Source organism: Nicotiana sylvestris, chromosome 12, assembly GCF_000393655.2.
Source record: "Nicotiana sylvestris chromosome 12, ASM39365v2, whole genome shotgun sequence".
Classification (NCBI taxonomy): domain Eukaryota; kingdom Viridiplantae; phylum Streptophyta; class Magnoliopsida; order Solanales; family Solanaceae; genus Nicotiana; species Nicotiana sylvestris.
Window position 1 is genome coordinate 14,120,930 of NC_091068.1, and position 16,263 is coordinate 14,137,192.

Below are 16,263 nucleotides of genomic sequence, written 5' to 3' on the forward strand. Positions count from 1 at the left end.
GGTTTAAAAGAGAAGACTGCGTGTTTAATTTTCTGGATAGTAGGTTCCAAGCTTAAGTCACATTGGTCATTGCTATCGAGAGTAGCATAGTAGGACATTGGAGTTTGATTTAAATGTGAAAGATCTTGACTGGTGATAAATAATTTCTTAAAAATATCAGTAATCAACGGAATGATCTCTTTTTATTCGTAAAGCTAGTTACCTTCCTCATATCTTAGGCTAAGGATTCTATTCTTTCTTCTACGTTGCATGGTGGTAATGTGAAAGAATTTAGTGTTTGCGTCACCCTCATTTAGCCATTGTATTCTTGATTCGAGTTTCTAGAACTCCTCTTTTAGTTTTAGAAGCCCATTAAGGTCTTCTGTTAGAGTGGATTCAAGGTCTCTTAGGAATTGACTAGTAGTATATTTAGGAGAGTTTTGAATTCCGTTGAGCCTAGCTATGGTGACATTGTTTTTTGTGAAAAATATTCCCAAAGGTATTAATATTCCAGTTTTTACATATTTTGTGAAGTTTTCAACAGTCATTAGTAGAGTGTCGTGACGGTTCCAAGTGTCCTCTACTAATTGTTTAAAGGAAGGGTGGGATAGCCACATTGATTCTATTCTAAAGACTTTATTTTTGCGGGACACAATTTTCTTTAAGTCTAGTTTAATAGGACAGTGGTCCGAGTAAACCCTGGTTAGGTGGGTTACTTGGACTTTTAGGTAAAGATTAATCCAATTTGAGTTGGCCATGTATCTGTCCAACCTTTCCATTATTATTGATTTTTCTTCTTATTCGACCAAGTGTACTTAGCACCCTTAAACCCTAGGTCTAGGAGCCCACAGTAGTCAATACAGTTGATAAATTTTGAAACCCTACTGTTATTAACGGGTAAGCCGCCAAATTTTTCATTTGCCCCGGTCACTTCATTAAAGTCTCCAGTGACTAACTAGGGGCCCTTAAAGGAGTTTGCTACTATTTTTGGGTTATTCCACATGATACTTTTTTCATCTATTAAACAACTAGCATAAATAACTATTAAAATCCATGGGTGGGGAGAATCTTTTACCTTTACCATGGCATGAATTTCCTGATCAGTGCTTGAAACTTGATCAACTGTCACCTCTTCTTTATTCCACATCATAATCATCCCTCTAGAGTTGCCTTGAGCTGCGACTTGGGTCATTTTTGTGAAACAAAAGTCATCAACAATAGCTTGGTGATCCGCTAACTTTGTTTCCAATAAAGCTACCAGAAAAGGTCTGTTATAGTCTAACATTGATCTAAACACCCTTCTGAATTCTTCATTCCCCTCTCCCCTGCAATTCCAAATTATGAAAGTCATTGATCTAAGTTTGGGGTGCCTCCTCTTGTTCCTGCCGTGGGTTTGCTTGGGGTGAACTCCCCCATGCCCTGTTGTCTTGGTTCATCCAGTGATGTGCATACAGAGTTGGGATTATTACTGCCCCGTACTTGTAGATTGCCGGTGGGCTTTGGAGAACTCGTATATTGATCGAGAATTTCCTTAAGTCTTGTGGGCAGCATAAGTTGTACCTTTTTTCTCTTTTTTCCTTGAACACCAGCGTCTTTGGGTCCCTTATCATATCGTATTCCACTCGTCTTGCTGTCGATGATCCTTCCTCTTCTTCCCCCTCTTCCGTTTGTGTTTAGGCAAGTAGAGGGGCACTGTTTGATGTTGCTGCTGGAGCTAGGGTTTGAGTGGCTCTCGCTTGTGCTAGGTTTGTGTTCATCACTGGATTGCTTGGGTTGTTGACATGGTGTGCTGCTGCTTGGTATTGGTGGTTGTGTGTTTGGTTTGGGTGTATGGTTTCTTGAAATAGGGGTAGTTGCATGCTCAGGCCTATTAGAGCTGAAGCGGTCGTCCTTGGTTGCCTGCTCCATGGTGTTGGATGGATTCCCATGGTGGGGTGGTTGATGGGGGTGGGCATCTGGTTGTTGAACATGGCCAACCAAGGGTGGTTTGCTATGTTGTCCAGCCCTATTCTCAATCCCTCTGTCACTATCTGAGCAAGGTAGCTCTGATCCTCTAGCTGGATTGTGATTTCTTGACCTTCCAGCTGCAGGTCCATATTTAGAGAGAAGCTTGTCAGCCCGTACTCCAGCCATGACTATGGAACGTGGTTCATTGGTAGTGGTGGTGTTGTGTAGATTATTGGTTGGGGTGGGTTCATGGGTAGGTATGGTGCATGGAATGTTGTTCTTTGTTGTCTCCTAATCCAAGTATTCCTGCTGTTCCTGTGGTGTCTTCTTTGGTAGTTAGTGGAGTGAAGCCTGGTCATGTTGTTGTTTGTTGTTCTTTGGCAGTTTGGAGTTGTTATCTTTGGGTGAGGGGGGCTCGTTTGAGTTATTAGAAATAGAGTGCAATTTGTGGTACATGGGTGTGATGTACATGGCTGATGGGACAATGTTTGTTTCAATTTTTTGGTTTGAGATGATTGCTTCAAGGGTTTTGGTTGGGATGATTTTTGATATGATATCATGAGAGCTTATGTCTACTTTTTGGGGAAGATGAAGCTTTGGTTTAGGGGTATGTAATCACCATTTAAGGTTGATGGGGCTTTGCCTAGGGTAAGGGGAGGGTCAATATCCATTGCAATTCTAGTTTTGGTTGATTTAGGGATATGATTGGCAGGTTTAGGTATTGTCTCTAGGTTTCTTGTGTATTGCCCACTGGTTTTTGGGTTTGATTCGTTGTCCTTGTCGTTTCCAACGGGTGTGGGTTCTTGGGTATTGAATTGGGGCATTAAATGCTTTATGAAGTGGTTTGACATTTGTGGGGAATAATTATTGTCTGTTGTGCTTTTGTTTTGTTTGTGTGAAAGCTAAGGCTTCCTAGGGTTTCAAGAGTTTGGTCAACGCTGATTTTTTGATTGGGGGCTGGGTATTGTCCACTGTGTTGGCCATTGTTTTTCTTTTGAATTCTTGTTTCGAGTTTTGTCATAGGGTTATATCACCAGGTCTAGTTTCATCGACTTGGTTTTTTGCACTGACGTTTAAGCCATGCCTAGTTAGCTTAGATGGATCGTTCAGGCTGGCATTAGCAGTAGCCTGTATTTTTTTTGATTTTTTTGTTTGGTATGTTACAATGGTCCATTGATCAATCTCTTTGGTTAGGGTATCAATTACCATGGCTTTTTCGTTGTTGCTGATAGTTTTAGGTTCAACAGTAGTTGTCGTGTTAGGACAGTTTTTTGAATTGTGTCCCAGTCTTCCACATGATTCACTTAGTAGGTTGAACCCTTCGTAAGCTATTTTTTGGTAATGGTTTCCTATGATGATGTGTGTTTTTAGGGGCTTCTCTATGGGTGTTAGAATGCATACCCTTGCGTATTTCCCTCTAGTGGTTGAGTATGTGCAAACATCGATCCTAAGAAGTTTACCTAGTTTGTTTCTTATCTTCTGGATAATCTCATAATCATAGAACTCCGTTGGGAGCTCTGGTAATCTATCCCAGTCAGCTGAGAAAGTTAGTGATGTTGTTGAGGCTATGAACCTGGGTTTCCATTTCCTTACTGTGAGGAATTTGTTTCCGATAAACCAAGGTCTCCCGTGTAGTGCCTTGTCGTAATTTTTAGGTCTAGTGAATTTTATGAGATAGCAATCATGCCCAAGGTCTATCAACGTTAGATGCTCAGTAGGTCTCCATATAGCATGTATTTTTTGTTGGAGGAATTGGTAGGTTACTCGTCTGCCGAAGATTTTGATTATTAGAGAGTTTTCCCAGTTTCTGTATATTCTTTCCTTATCCTCTGAAGTTATGGGAATGAAATTTTCCGAGTCAAAGGTGTTTTCAGTTTTGTCCGATGTGTCAAAACCTATGATGGATTTCTGAACTGCTATTTGGTTTCTAGTTTGAATGTTTACTATGTTTTCTTGCAGTTTGGTTAAGAAGGAGGTTTTTTATCTTGTTTGTTTTCTTTTTGTTCTGGGGAGTTTTGCTGATCTCCCATTATTTGGGTGTCCAAGTTTTGGTGGGAGATCTGCAAATTTGTGTTAATAACTCTGAGATGTTCCATGTCGTAGTCTGTCACGTCGGGGGCCTGTGTTTTGTGGCATTGTGTTGTTGATCTGAGTTCTTCTTGTCAAGCATGGAGGCTTGTATTTTGCAGTAGGTGTTTGTTTCTGTAGGTTAGCTGAGAAGGAACTAAAAGTTCTTCTCTAATGTTTTCTAGAGAGAGCCCAGACGTTCTCTCACTACACTTAATTATATTATATGGTCTACCCTACTATGAGAAGTTGGAGGATTTATGGTTGGACAAATTATGAATCAGGTCTACGCACATGGAAACATACTTTCACCCGTTTTGCATTTTTCATTAATCTGTTCTTGAGTAAAATACTTATATAGGTTGTACCCATAAACCTTATAGTCTTCTAGGCAATCCAAATAGCAAGATAGCTCCTTTTCTTCTTCACGAGTTATACAGTTTACCGATGTTTTAAAAATTAAAACTAAGACAAACATATAAATTTGCAACACTGTCATAATTTGCTTACAGCACATTTTTTCAGGATATATTTCCTGCAAAACAAAAATGAGTGTTAATTAGAATCAATAAAATTTCTTGTTAACCTCCTTATCTAGAATATAAACTAATTAACTCGAATGATAGAGGGCATTACTCGAGAACAAAAAGATAGAAATATCTATTGAAATTTTAGGGGAAGTATATTCTTGTGCATCCACACAAGTATAGAGCAATTGCATTTGTTAATTTAAAATCCACAAAACTTTTGGATGATAAACGTTACCAACACATTTATATTGCACCTTATACAAAATGATTCTCTGAAACTCTATGAAAAAAATATTATTTAAAAGTTGTTTGTTGTATCATGGGATTTAATTCTTAAAAAAGTAAAAATATTCACCACAGCCATGTACACAAAATAAAAAGGAAATATTAAATAGGAGTTCCTTGTACTTTGCACGCCTAGCATATCCAGTATTTTTTTTTTATTTAGACCCTATTCACTCGGTTTTTACACTCTTAATCTATTTATTTCCTTAAAAAAAATATAAGATAGTTCATTTTGTGAGATAACAATAGGAAGTATGTAAAATAAATAAAATAAAAAGATTAGAGGGAGAGGTGGAAGAGAATGAAAAAGAAATGTATCAAAATGGACCCTTTTGTGAACTTTCTCCGTCATTTATAGATGCTACAGTGAAGGGAATTAATATTGATTATACCAAATCAGAAAGTTTTAATGAATAAAAAAAGAAGATGAACTCCTTGCATTTTGATGTGGTTAAAATAAGGGAAGTGGAAAGGAATTGAAACATGGAACGGTGAGAGCCTGCTGTAAGGTTTTAAAAATAAGGAGATAAATCATTTTTCTAGGCACATGGTAAAAATAAGAAGTTTTCCCACCGTATGGCTCGTAAAATTAATTGTGTTTAATAAACAAGAAACGATCGAAAAGGAATAAAATTAGGAGGCAAATCATAAAAAGTAAAAGGATAGGTTATAAATAATTTTTTTTTTTACCATAAATTAGTAGTATAAAATACAAAAAAAATAAAAAATAAAAATATCAATAAGTAGATAAAGCAACAAAGCATATAAAAACATTCAAGAAACAACTAAAATTATGTTTGCTTACAACACTTTTGTTAGTCATGCTATGTATGTTTTATCAGGTTTATGTGAGACAAGAGATGATTCATAAATAGGTCTTTAACATTGTAACGTATGGTCCGAATTTATTAGTTTCAAAAAATTCATGTATCTTTCATTTGATTTGAGTAAATGACATGGAAACATTCATTGCATGAAAGCAATAATCAAACTTACATAAAATGTGTTCACCATTATGTATGATCTAATGTTTGCTAGTTCAATATATATAATAGGTAATCAAATGCCGGTTATCTGTATTATTTTAGTAAATTAATTGGTTACACTTAATTACAAAATCATATTCAGTAGTTACTTAATTGATTGCGAGAGTCTTCTCAATCAAAGTTAATGGCAAGGAATTGTGTTCTAATACGTGTACATTTCATGAGCTTAAAAATATCTACCCATAGATTCTTGCCCGAGATGACTTTATCAATAAAGTCTTTCAGTGGCACGTTTCGATCCTCTTCCCCAATATTAAAAAAAGTGAGTTATCGATTCAGATACAAGATACTTTCATTAGCGCCTGGACAATTAGACATCCAACCCGTAATTGCAACGACCCAATTGCAAGAGCGGAGCTCTACCAACTGAGCTATATCCCTCTGAGCCAAGTGGAGCATGCATGAAGTAGTCAGATGCTTTTTCTATTCTTTTTCCTAGCACAGCTGGGTCATCCTGGACTTGAACCAGAGACCTTGCCCGTAAAGTAAATCATCGGACCTACGGTCCAACCAATGGGGAGAGAATCAATAGATTTCTTTTCGGGAGCAATTCATCCTTCCCAAATACAGCTCTCCGGAGATGACTTTATCAAAGTTATAATCATCCATATAAGGGCTTATAACATGTTGGAAGTCAAAAGAAAATAACATTCCAATCTGCGACAATATATATATAAATAAATATATGTTAAAGTTTGAAAAACAATCTTAACCTATCACAAGCGTAGGTTGGCCAACAACATTTAAATTCAATACTATTTTTTTGCATATCTAATGGCAAAGTATGCCACAAGGATAGGGGCAATAAACCCCTTGAAACCCACTCCTATCAAAAAACCAGCCTCCAACAGCTTCAGCGATAGTCTGTTACAATAAGTTATTGTCAAATGTCAAATAATTACAACACAAGGAAAGATAAAAATTATAATGTAAAGAAAAAGAAAAAAGAAAAGAAAAGTGACCTTGTTAGCTAATGTTGGAGAGTTAGTGTAGGACCAGTAGCTTTGTATTTCAATGCCATGGTGGGAATGGCAAGAGGAAATGAAATATCCTCTTGTTGTACTTGGTCCTAGTTCGTTCAACGCCTCTAAAAATGTCAACCTAAAATCTGAAACAAAAAAAAATATTACAAAAGCAAGTTAGAGGTAGTGTTAAAAGAGAGGAATTGTCACATTAAAAAAAAAATCATAATTGTCTAGTACCTTGGATAGTTTGCAGTTGACTAGGTGAACAACTATTTAAATTTCCCTTGCAATAATCCCAAACATGTTGAGGGTCAGCTTCTGAAGGAATCAAACTGTGGTTTATCTAATTTTCAAGAATCAAAATTCAAAAAGGCAAAAACATTTAGAATATATAAATTAAATATATAGCATATGAAAACAATTTTGATTTGCAACCATGGAAATCGAACCTGAAAAGCATCATAGGCCGAATTAATTATGAAAAGGGGTGTGTAAGTATGTTGTGCTGCATACTGAGGGAAGAAGCACTGCCAAATTGAATTGTATATTAATGAGAAATATTATGTTGGCTAATTTTATTTTTATTCCATAAAAAATATTGGTCTTACCAAACTTGGGTCGTTTAAGCTCAAGGTGCACGAGAGTGGTAGGTTCTTGGCAGATCCCTAAAGTATACCCAAAAGAGAGTCAATAATTAATGTTTATATACAATAGGTAAATGCAAAATAAAGCAATGCTCAAAATAAAAAGCAATAAAGAATAGCAAAAGAGAAAATATCTACTAATTAATGATATGGTTCTTACATGCAAAGCAACAACTCTCTTGTAATACTCTTCAATTTGTGGCTCCCCAGTTATAGTTTTTCTACATAAAATTCATCCAAGAATTAGTTAAAAAGAGAAAGCACACTCTTAAAAAAATTAATTTCTCATAATTCATGAACTTACACATTCAAAAAAAAAGCAGCATCAGAAATGCACTTCACTCTAACAGTCAATGGAAAAAAATATCTGAATTTGTCACAATGTAGGATTGCACCCAACCCTCCTGCTGAAGTTCCACTAAGGATAGCCTGTCATAAAATTATAAAAATTTCTTATATTTCAGCTATATAATTAAAGAGAAATAAGAGGAATATGATTTTTAATTGAGACGAACATTTTGAGCATATATCATCCCTTTACGATATAGTAATTCCTCCATAATTGCCTCAAAAATTCTTGCTCCTCTATAGTGGAGGTTAGTATCCTGAAATTTTCTGACATTTCTGGTTAGAAAGTTACATCGACAACGAATTCTAGCACGATTAACGAAAGGATTTTGACATACTGGATCAACTTCTTCAATATCGCCAGTATATGATGACCCATCACAATATCTGATCTTGACTAGGTTCCAATTGTAAAAGTCTAAATTCAAAAAAAATAAAAATATTTTCATTAGTTATCAGTGCCACAAGCCCACAATATCTTATAGAGAAGGAAAAGAAAATGATAAATACACATAACCTATTTAACTACCTGGATTTAGTTGAGGATCATTGCTTAGAACTCCACTAAAATGAGCTACAATTGGTGCATGTTTCGAAGATAAGTCCGAACGTGCGCGATTTTGACAGTCAGAAGTAGTTTCACACCAGCCCCCACCCTGGAAATTCAAAGTTGAAGATTAGCCAAAATTTAAACCAAAAAAAAAAACATTAAAATTTGAGTCAAATTAATTAACCTGAAGGTGAATGAGCCAACTATAAACTCCTGAACCAGTTCCCGGATAAAAATGGAATGCAGGTGCACTTCCATCCAAGCATACTATATAAAAAGAATATTAACCAAAACAACAATCAACTAAAAAAATAAGACAATTTTTCCAAACTACAAAAAGTTAAGAAAATGTATAAATATACGGAGTTCATTTCTGAAGGAACACTTAGTCACCTGCTCCTTTAGCAATCGCACTATAGAGAATGGTCGTGTTAACATAGAGATCCTCCGCTTCTGTTGTCGTCCAAAGATACAGTACAGACACTAAACAAAATAACGTCTAGATGTCAATAAAATACTCCGTATTCGTTGCAATTTATTACTAAATTTCTAGATAACTTTAGTAACAGCAAAACGAAAAAAAAAAACCAACTATTAGTAGTAGTAGAGTGGGGATGCATTTTAACCTAATATTACGCATGGGTTAGTGTCAGGTCGTATCTGGTTGTTTAGTTTTAGTGAAGGGACAAGGATTCTAATTTGGTTATGAAAGTTGATGGAAAATAAAGCTTCTTTACTCCAAAAGTTAAGAGTAAACAGCATATAATATTGGAGAGAGAGACTAGAGGAATTAGTAAGATACGTACAAAGCACAGCACCCATGAGCACTAAGTTAAAATCCATCACTTTCGCCATTCCAACAGTCAGACTTGATGTTGAAGAAGCTAGACGAAGAAGTTGATGTTGAAGCGTAAGATATAGAGCCTTTTCATAACTAACTTGATATTCTAGTTCATGAACTAATGTAGACAAATGTGAACAAATGAAAAACAAGTTTATTATTTTCACATTTAAACATTCTCCTTAAACTTGTTTCATCATTCCAAGAGCCTTCTTAAGCTTTTGAAAAAGCTCAATCTTCAACGGCTTGGTGAAAATATCCGCAATTTGGTCTTATGACTTTATGTGCTCAAGCTCCATAACTTTATTAGATATACAATATATAATAAAGTGATACCAAGTATAAATATGCTTGCTCCTTTCATTAAGTACCGAATTCTTGGCTAGTTCAACAGCCGATTTGTTGTCAACAAATATCTTTATTGCACCTTTCTGTGGTAGGTAAAGTTCCTCCAACAAGCTCCTTAGACAAATTGCATGATAAACACAAGAGCAAGCTGCTACATGCTCCGCTTCACAAGTTGCCAAAGTCACAATTGGTTGTTTTTTAGAATTCTATGTAAATGCGAAATTTTCAAGAAAGAAAACAAACAAATAGTGCTCCTTCGATCATCAATATCACTAGCACAATCAATGTCATAATATCCAACAGGCTTGGAGTCTTTGGAAGATGAATAAAATATTCCATAATCAAGGATACTTTTGATGTACCAAAATATTCTTTTGACTACCTTCAAATGGGAGGTTGTAGGCTCTTCCATAAAGCAACTCACATGTCCAACACCAAAAAAAAATCTCGTCTTATACATGTGAAGTACCTTATGCTTCCAACAAGACTATTGAAAAGTATGGGATTGATCTCTTCTCCATCTCCATGCTTGGACACTTTAACTCCACATTCAACGGGGGTGCTCAGGGGATTTCAATTCTCCATCTCACATTTCTTGAGAATTTCCTTTGCATATTCTTCTTGAGAAATAAAAATGTCTTCCTTCCTTTGTTGCACTTTGATTCCAAGACAGTAGAACATAAATTAAGCCAATGTCTGTCATCTCAAACTCTCTTGCCATAGCTTCGTGAATTCTTCAAATATCTTTGGATTATTTCATGTAAAGATCAAATCATCCACATAAAAGCAAACAAGTACTCCTTCTATTCCAATTTATGTGAACCTATTTGACTGGGCACGGAGTTTAAGAAAAATGAAAACTTTTAGAATTTGTGGTCTTAAACAAGTCAAAAAGGGATCCAAAGTATTTGTGTGGTTATAAACGCTTCTTATTAAGGGTAGAATTGAAAGTTAAAGCTAAATTGTTTCCAAACTTAGAAAGGGGTCATTCTTTTTGGAACGGACCAAAAAGGAAATAGGTTCACATAAACTGGAATGGAGGGAGTAATAAGATGTCATCATTTCTAGCAATCTTGAGATAAAGTGCATGTTCATGTGGATACTTTGAAAAATCATTTGCTTGGAAATATTTATCAGTTCTACCATTCCAAGCTCGTGGCACTTGCTTCAACCATAAAGAGCTTTCTTCACCTTCAACACTTTATTTTCATGTCCTTCAACCTTGTAACCCAATAGTTGATCAATGTAAACCTCTTCCTCTAAAACACTATTCAAGAAAGCCGACTTCATGTCCATTTGATGAGTTTTCCATTGATTTTGAGCTGCCAAAGAAATAATAAAACAAATTATTTCCAAACGAGCAACCGGTGCAGATACCTCATCATAGTTAATACTGGCCTTTTGCTTGTATCCCTTAGAAATCAATCTTGCTTTGTACCTTTTTACCTTACCTTGAATTTTTTCTTCAACTTGTACACTCATTTAACACCAATGGTGCTTTTGCCTTTTGAAAGTGTGGTTAATTCTCAAGTATCATTCTTCTTGATTGTCTTGATTTCTTCATAAGTTAAAGTCTCACTATCTACCAACAAACAAAAGTTAATCAAATCATATAAATCTTTCTTACCACTTTCGTATTTTCATACAACTCACGTAAACTATTAGTTTTCTGAGGCACTTTAATTGAAAAACTTGAACCTGACTCATCTTCTTCTTGAACTTGTGCTGAAGGTGGTGTGATAGAGCTGCTCCGCAACTTCTTAATCATCATCTTCATCAAAGAAAGGACTAAAAGAGTAATCTTGCTCTTTAGTTTTCCATTCCCAAGCATTATCTTCATTAAACTAAATATCTCTGCTTATGGTGACCTTGTCATTTCATGGGTTATATAATTTATAGCCTTTAGAACTTTGATCATAGTCAATGAAAATATACCCCTCACTTTTATCACCAAGTTTTTACTTCTTCTCATCCGGCATATGTGCATAGGTAGTGCTCCCAAAAACTCGCAAATGAGCAACTTTTGGCTTGAAACCTCTCCAAGCCTCTGAAGGTATTTTGTCACGAATACTCTTTGTGTGACACTGATTTGACAAATATACTGCACAAGTAAATGCTTCAGCCCAAAACTCATTTGGTATACTTTTGCACTTCAACATACTAAATGTCATGTTGAGAATAGCCAGTTCTTTCTTTTCACGACGCTATTTTGTTGTGGTGATCTTGAAACAGTCAAAAAGTGACGAACTTTACTATTTTCACAAAAAAACCTTGAATTCATTTGAAGTGAATTCTCTACCATTATTGGACCGCAATGACTCAACTTGATAGCCACTTTGTTTCTCCACCACACTCTTGAATTTTTTGAAAGTATCAAACACCTCCGATTTCACCTTAAAAAAATACACCCAAGTTTTTCTACAAAATTCATCAATAAAAAGTAAAACATAATTACTTTTACCAAGTAAAAATGGCTTGATTGATTTGTACATATCCATGTGAATCAACTCCAATGGACATTGGGCTCTAGTCAAATAATCTTTAGAAAAGCTTATTCTTGCTTGCTTTCCAAAGAGACATCCTTAGCAAAGTTGGCTCGGATGATTTAAAGTTACCGTCATTTAATTCTTCAAGCTCCACAAATAAATTCTTCTTCCATATATCTGGCTACTTGCACCGGAGTCAAGGTACTACTGATTTCCCTCTACACTTTCTTCTCCTTTACAAGCAAGAAGTAAAGTGACATCTCCATCTTCATTTTTGCTCTCCACAAAATTATTGTTTTCCTCCACAATATTTTTACATTTCGAGAAAAAATTATCAAATTTATAACAAGTATAACATTCAATATTAGATTTATCATATCTTCCTTGATTTTGCCATTATCCTCTACTTCTTCCACGGCCTCTTCCTTAATTAGAGTCTTGGCTCTTATTTTCTTTATTTGGTGGTTGCCTACCACCTCTTCCTTTTCCACCGCGACCTTGTCCACGTCCACGACCTCTTTGTTGCGAGTCACACCCTTCATTTTTCTACTTGAAAGAAAGTTTTGCTTTCAACGATTGTTCAACCGATTCTTCTTTTGGTTTCTTCAAATTTTCTTCATGTGCTTGCAAGGAACCCCTGAGTTCTTCAATGGTCGTGGTGTCCAAATCTTTGGGCTCTTCAATAGCCACAACCATATAACTAACTTTTGAATCAAGGGATCGTTGTATTTTTGCAACGACCCTATCATCACTCAAGTCTTCACCATATCACTTCATTTGATTGACAACAGCAAAAACTCTTGAAATATAATTTGAAACGGATTTGGGTTCTTTTATATGCAATGGTTCAAAATTTTCGTCGTAAGGTTTGGAGACGAACAATTTTTGCTTTAGCCAAACCTTTAAAGGAAGTTTGAAAAATCTCGCATGTTTGCTTTGAGGTTTCTGTATTTGCAACTTTCTCAAACATCTTGTCATCCAAACGTTGATGGATGAGAGTGAGCACCTTTTGATCTTTCTTTTACATACTCTTGGCTTTTATCTTACTCAGACTTGAAGTTGAAGAAGCAGACCAAATAATTTCAGGGATATTTTTTTTCTCTCTATATAGGTGTACAGAAGAAGTGAATACAACCTATTTCCAACCCTTTTTTAACATAAAAATATTAGAATTAGCCATGGATATGTAATTGGAAGAATGTAGAAGACGATTGTTTTGGAATTTTGCTCAACTGATATTAACAGCTATTACCAACTACATATATACAAAGTAGTTACTGGGAAACACAAAATATTAGTAATAAGTGTTAGGGATATAGTAGATATGCCTTAGATCCAATACTATATTTGATGATTTGAACATATTTTTGTGAACGTTATTTGATATTAAAATATATGGCATTTGATATTTTTTTATCATTGTTATTAATTGCTTGATTAATTTGATAAGGTCCTTGATTAAATTTTGAGACTTAACATTGTGATGGAGATCATGATAATGAGAGTAAAGTTTCTTATAATTTAATCTAAATTTATTCTTGATCTTAGGATTATTAATTTGGATATTAGTAATTTGATTAGATCAATATTTATGTGATCGTCTTTATGAGATAAAAATTAGTTGATCTCATTAACTAAATCACATAGATAGATGATGCATATAGAGATATGATCATTGAACCGACTCATTGGATAATTCCTAATGGTTAGAATTACCATAAACTCTCAATAGGATATTCTCTTGAAGAATGAGATGTAAAAGTTTTCTTTGACCTGAAATCGTCATAGTAATTGACAAGTTATTTATTGTGCTTTGATACCAAATATTTATGGCCCTACGGCGATAGTTGAAAGGATATTGGGTACGATTGAATACTTGTAGAATTAGTGATTGATCAATATGGAATCTGTCAACTCTTGGTAATGAGTTTAAGCTTCATGTTGTCATGAATTATAAACGACCAAATTAAGACCTTGGCCAGGGCAATTGAATGAAAGAAAAAAAGAGTTTCTTAGGTCATTCAATGGTCAATTATACATGACACGAACACATAGTAGGTCGCCTATTAGGATTTGATAGTTGAACCATATTCTAGGGTGATCCAGAGCTATAAGGACAGAAGGAATTACTACATTATTCTTCTACTAGTTCTTGAGAGTAAATGTATACTTCTATATTATTCTTCTACATTAAATTGTATTACTACTATCCGGTCGTTAAGGAGTGTTGCTAGATGCCATCCTTGATTAGTATATTGATGTGATCAATTTACTACCGGTCTAGTATTGAACCTATGGGATCGCACACTCATGAGTGTTCTGATCTTTGCTAAAGGATTAATTAACTTATTATTAGATAATTAAATTAGAAAATTTAATTAGTCAAATAAATAAAGTTATTAGTTCAAATGAAATATTATTATATTCTTTGCTAGCACAGAGGTTATAATTAATATTGTGAACAAATTAAACTTTTCTATTTGGAATAGAAAATTAAATTATATCTCTTGGTTGAAATATATATATATATATATATATATATATATATATATATATATATATATATATATATATATATATATGATATATATTTGGTATTCATAATTAATATTTTTTTATTTATATAAGTGTTGTATATAAAATATTAATTAATATTAAAGTCTAATTTGGAATTGGAAACCAACAGCAACGTGATAACCAATTTTGGAATGGTTTGTTGTTTTCCTATAGAAATATCAATAAGGACCTATTTGTTAAATTCAACTTAGAATTGGATTAACAGAAAAATCCATAATTCACGTAGGACTTTTAGTCCATGTAGAAGTCGCGGCAGACTCAAACCCATTAAGAATGGTCGGTCGATTTTGCCTTAAAAATTTCCATAAAAGTTTAATTTTGGAATTAGACTTTTACCATAAGTAAATCATTACCTCAACCAAATAGGAATATGGTTTATAGGTGATGCTATATAAAGGGTGCTAGAGAAAATTTGTCATTATTAATTTTTGGGAAGAAAAATCACTTTGTGAAAGTGAGATGCAACAAGCCAAGAGAGAAAATACAATTATAAGAAAAGTGTTTTATGTTCTTCTAACATTGAGTTGAGATTTTTGAGAAAAATTTCAACACAATATTCTTCGTTCAATTTGTTCGCGGGTTTCGTTGATCAAAGTGTTGATAGCAAAGATCAGTCTCGGTGTGGATACTCATAGAGTCTTCGCACTATCGAAGATTTTTGAAACAAGACTTTCTTCACCAGGTACATCTTAGATCCGATCTATTGACATGTAAGTAAATTTTAAACACGAAAAGATCTCCCTAGGATTGTTATTGTCTTCCGCTACGTGTTACGAACACCTATATGCAATCCTTCAGTGATATTAGAGCCATGGTTTCTCGTGTCTAAAATTTATTTATGAAATATTTTAAGATTATATTTGAAGAGTTCAAACCATAATATTTGTGTATTGTGCAATATTCAAATTGTTTGAATGCATATTATATTGATATTATTTTATTGTGAATAAAATATGTATTTATACAAGTTAAACTATTGAGATAGTTCACAACTTGAATTTGAAATTTTGTATTAGATACGACGGGTATCTATAATAGGTTATTAGATTCTATTGTTATTTTTAATTGCTATTAGTTCATGAGATATTAATTAATAATAATGTTCTGGCATAAATTATTTTTATTTGATATATGCGGTATATAAGATAAACATGTTAGAAGAATATTGAATTTCGTTTTTATGTCGCATGCTTGTCCGTTACATAATTTTGAATTATTTATTACATGTGATGTAAATTAATTTAGGACTAAGCATGGAGACAACTTGAACTAAATTCACATGCTATAGAAGATTTGATCTTCATGTTGTTAAAAATTATTTTAGTAACAATTCCCGCTTACTAAAATTTGAGTTCTTAAATAATAAAATATAAGATATTTTATTACAGAGCTATCAATCAAAATAAATAATTTTACTTATTTATTGTTTATAAGGAGCAGCCTAACTACCAGGAGACTTATAGTTCGAGAATATGTTAAAATTATTTATTGCATTAGATGCATGGATTGAAAGAATTATTCAATTTTTTACTAGACGCCTTGACTAATCGGGGAGTATAAAATTTAATAAGTTCTTTGCTATCATGATGGTTGAACTCAACTATGCCAATAGGATCAACCTAACTACCAGGGGACTATTTGACATAGAGC

The 16,263-nt window shown here is 34.1% G+C and overlaps 1 protein-coding gene across 1 annotated transcript; it reads right to left on the minus strand.

Moving 5' to 3' along the window:
- Positions 1-6,625: 6,625 nt before the first annotated feature.
- On the minus strand, positions 6,626-9,216 carry LOC104212153 (pectin acetylesterase 8-like). The gene is made up of 13 exons (XM_009761355.2): positions 9,168-9,216; positions 8,755-8,844; positions 8,546-8,628; positions 8,341-8,467; positions 8,150-8,229; positions 7,979-8,068; positions 7,768-7,892; positions 7,624-7,684; positions 7,428-7,484; positions 7,269-7,346; positions 7,057-7,162; positions 6,817-6,962; positions 6,626-6,718 (listed from the first exon to the last, which is right to left on the minus strand). Exons 1-13 carry the CDS (start codon positions 9,214-9,216, stop codon positions 6,626-6,628), a joined length of 1,185 nt encoding a protein of 394 aa, XP_009759657.2.
- Positions 9,217-16,263: the final 7,047 nt, after the last annotated feature.

Excerpts from the sequence above, each read along its gene's own strand:
- LOC104212153 (XM_009761355.2), bottom strand. The coding sequence starts at position 9,216 with ATGGCGAAAGTGATGGATTTTAACTTAGTGCTCATGGGTGCTGTGCTT. Across the intron at positions 7,347-7,427 it reads GCTTAAACGACCCAAGTTTG|TGCTTCTTCCCTCAGTATGC; the intron begins GTAAGACCAATA and ends TCAATTTGGCAG. Across the intron at positions 6,719-6,816 it reads CTCCAACATTAGCTAACAAG|ACTATCGCTGAAGCTGTTGG; the intron begins GTCACTTTTCTT and ends TTATTGTAACAG.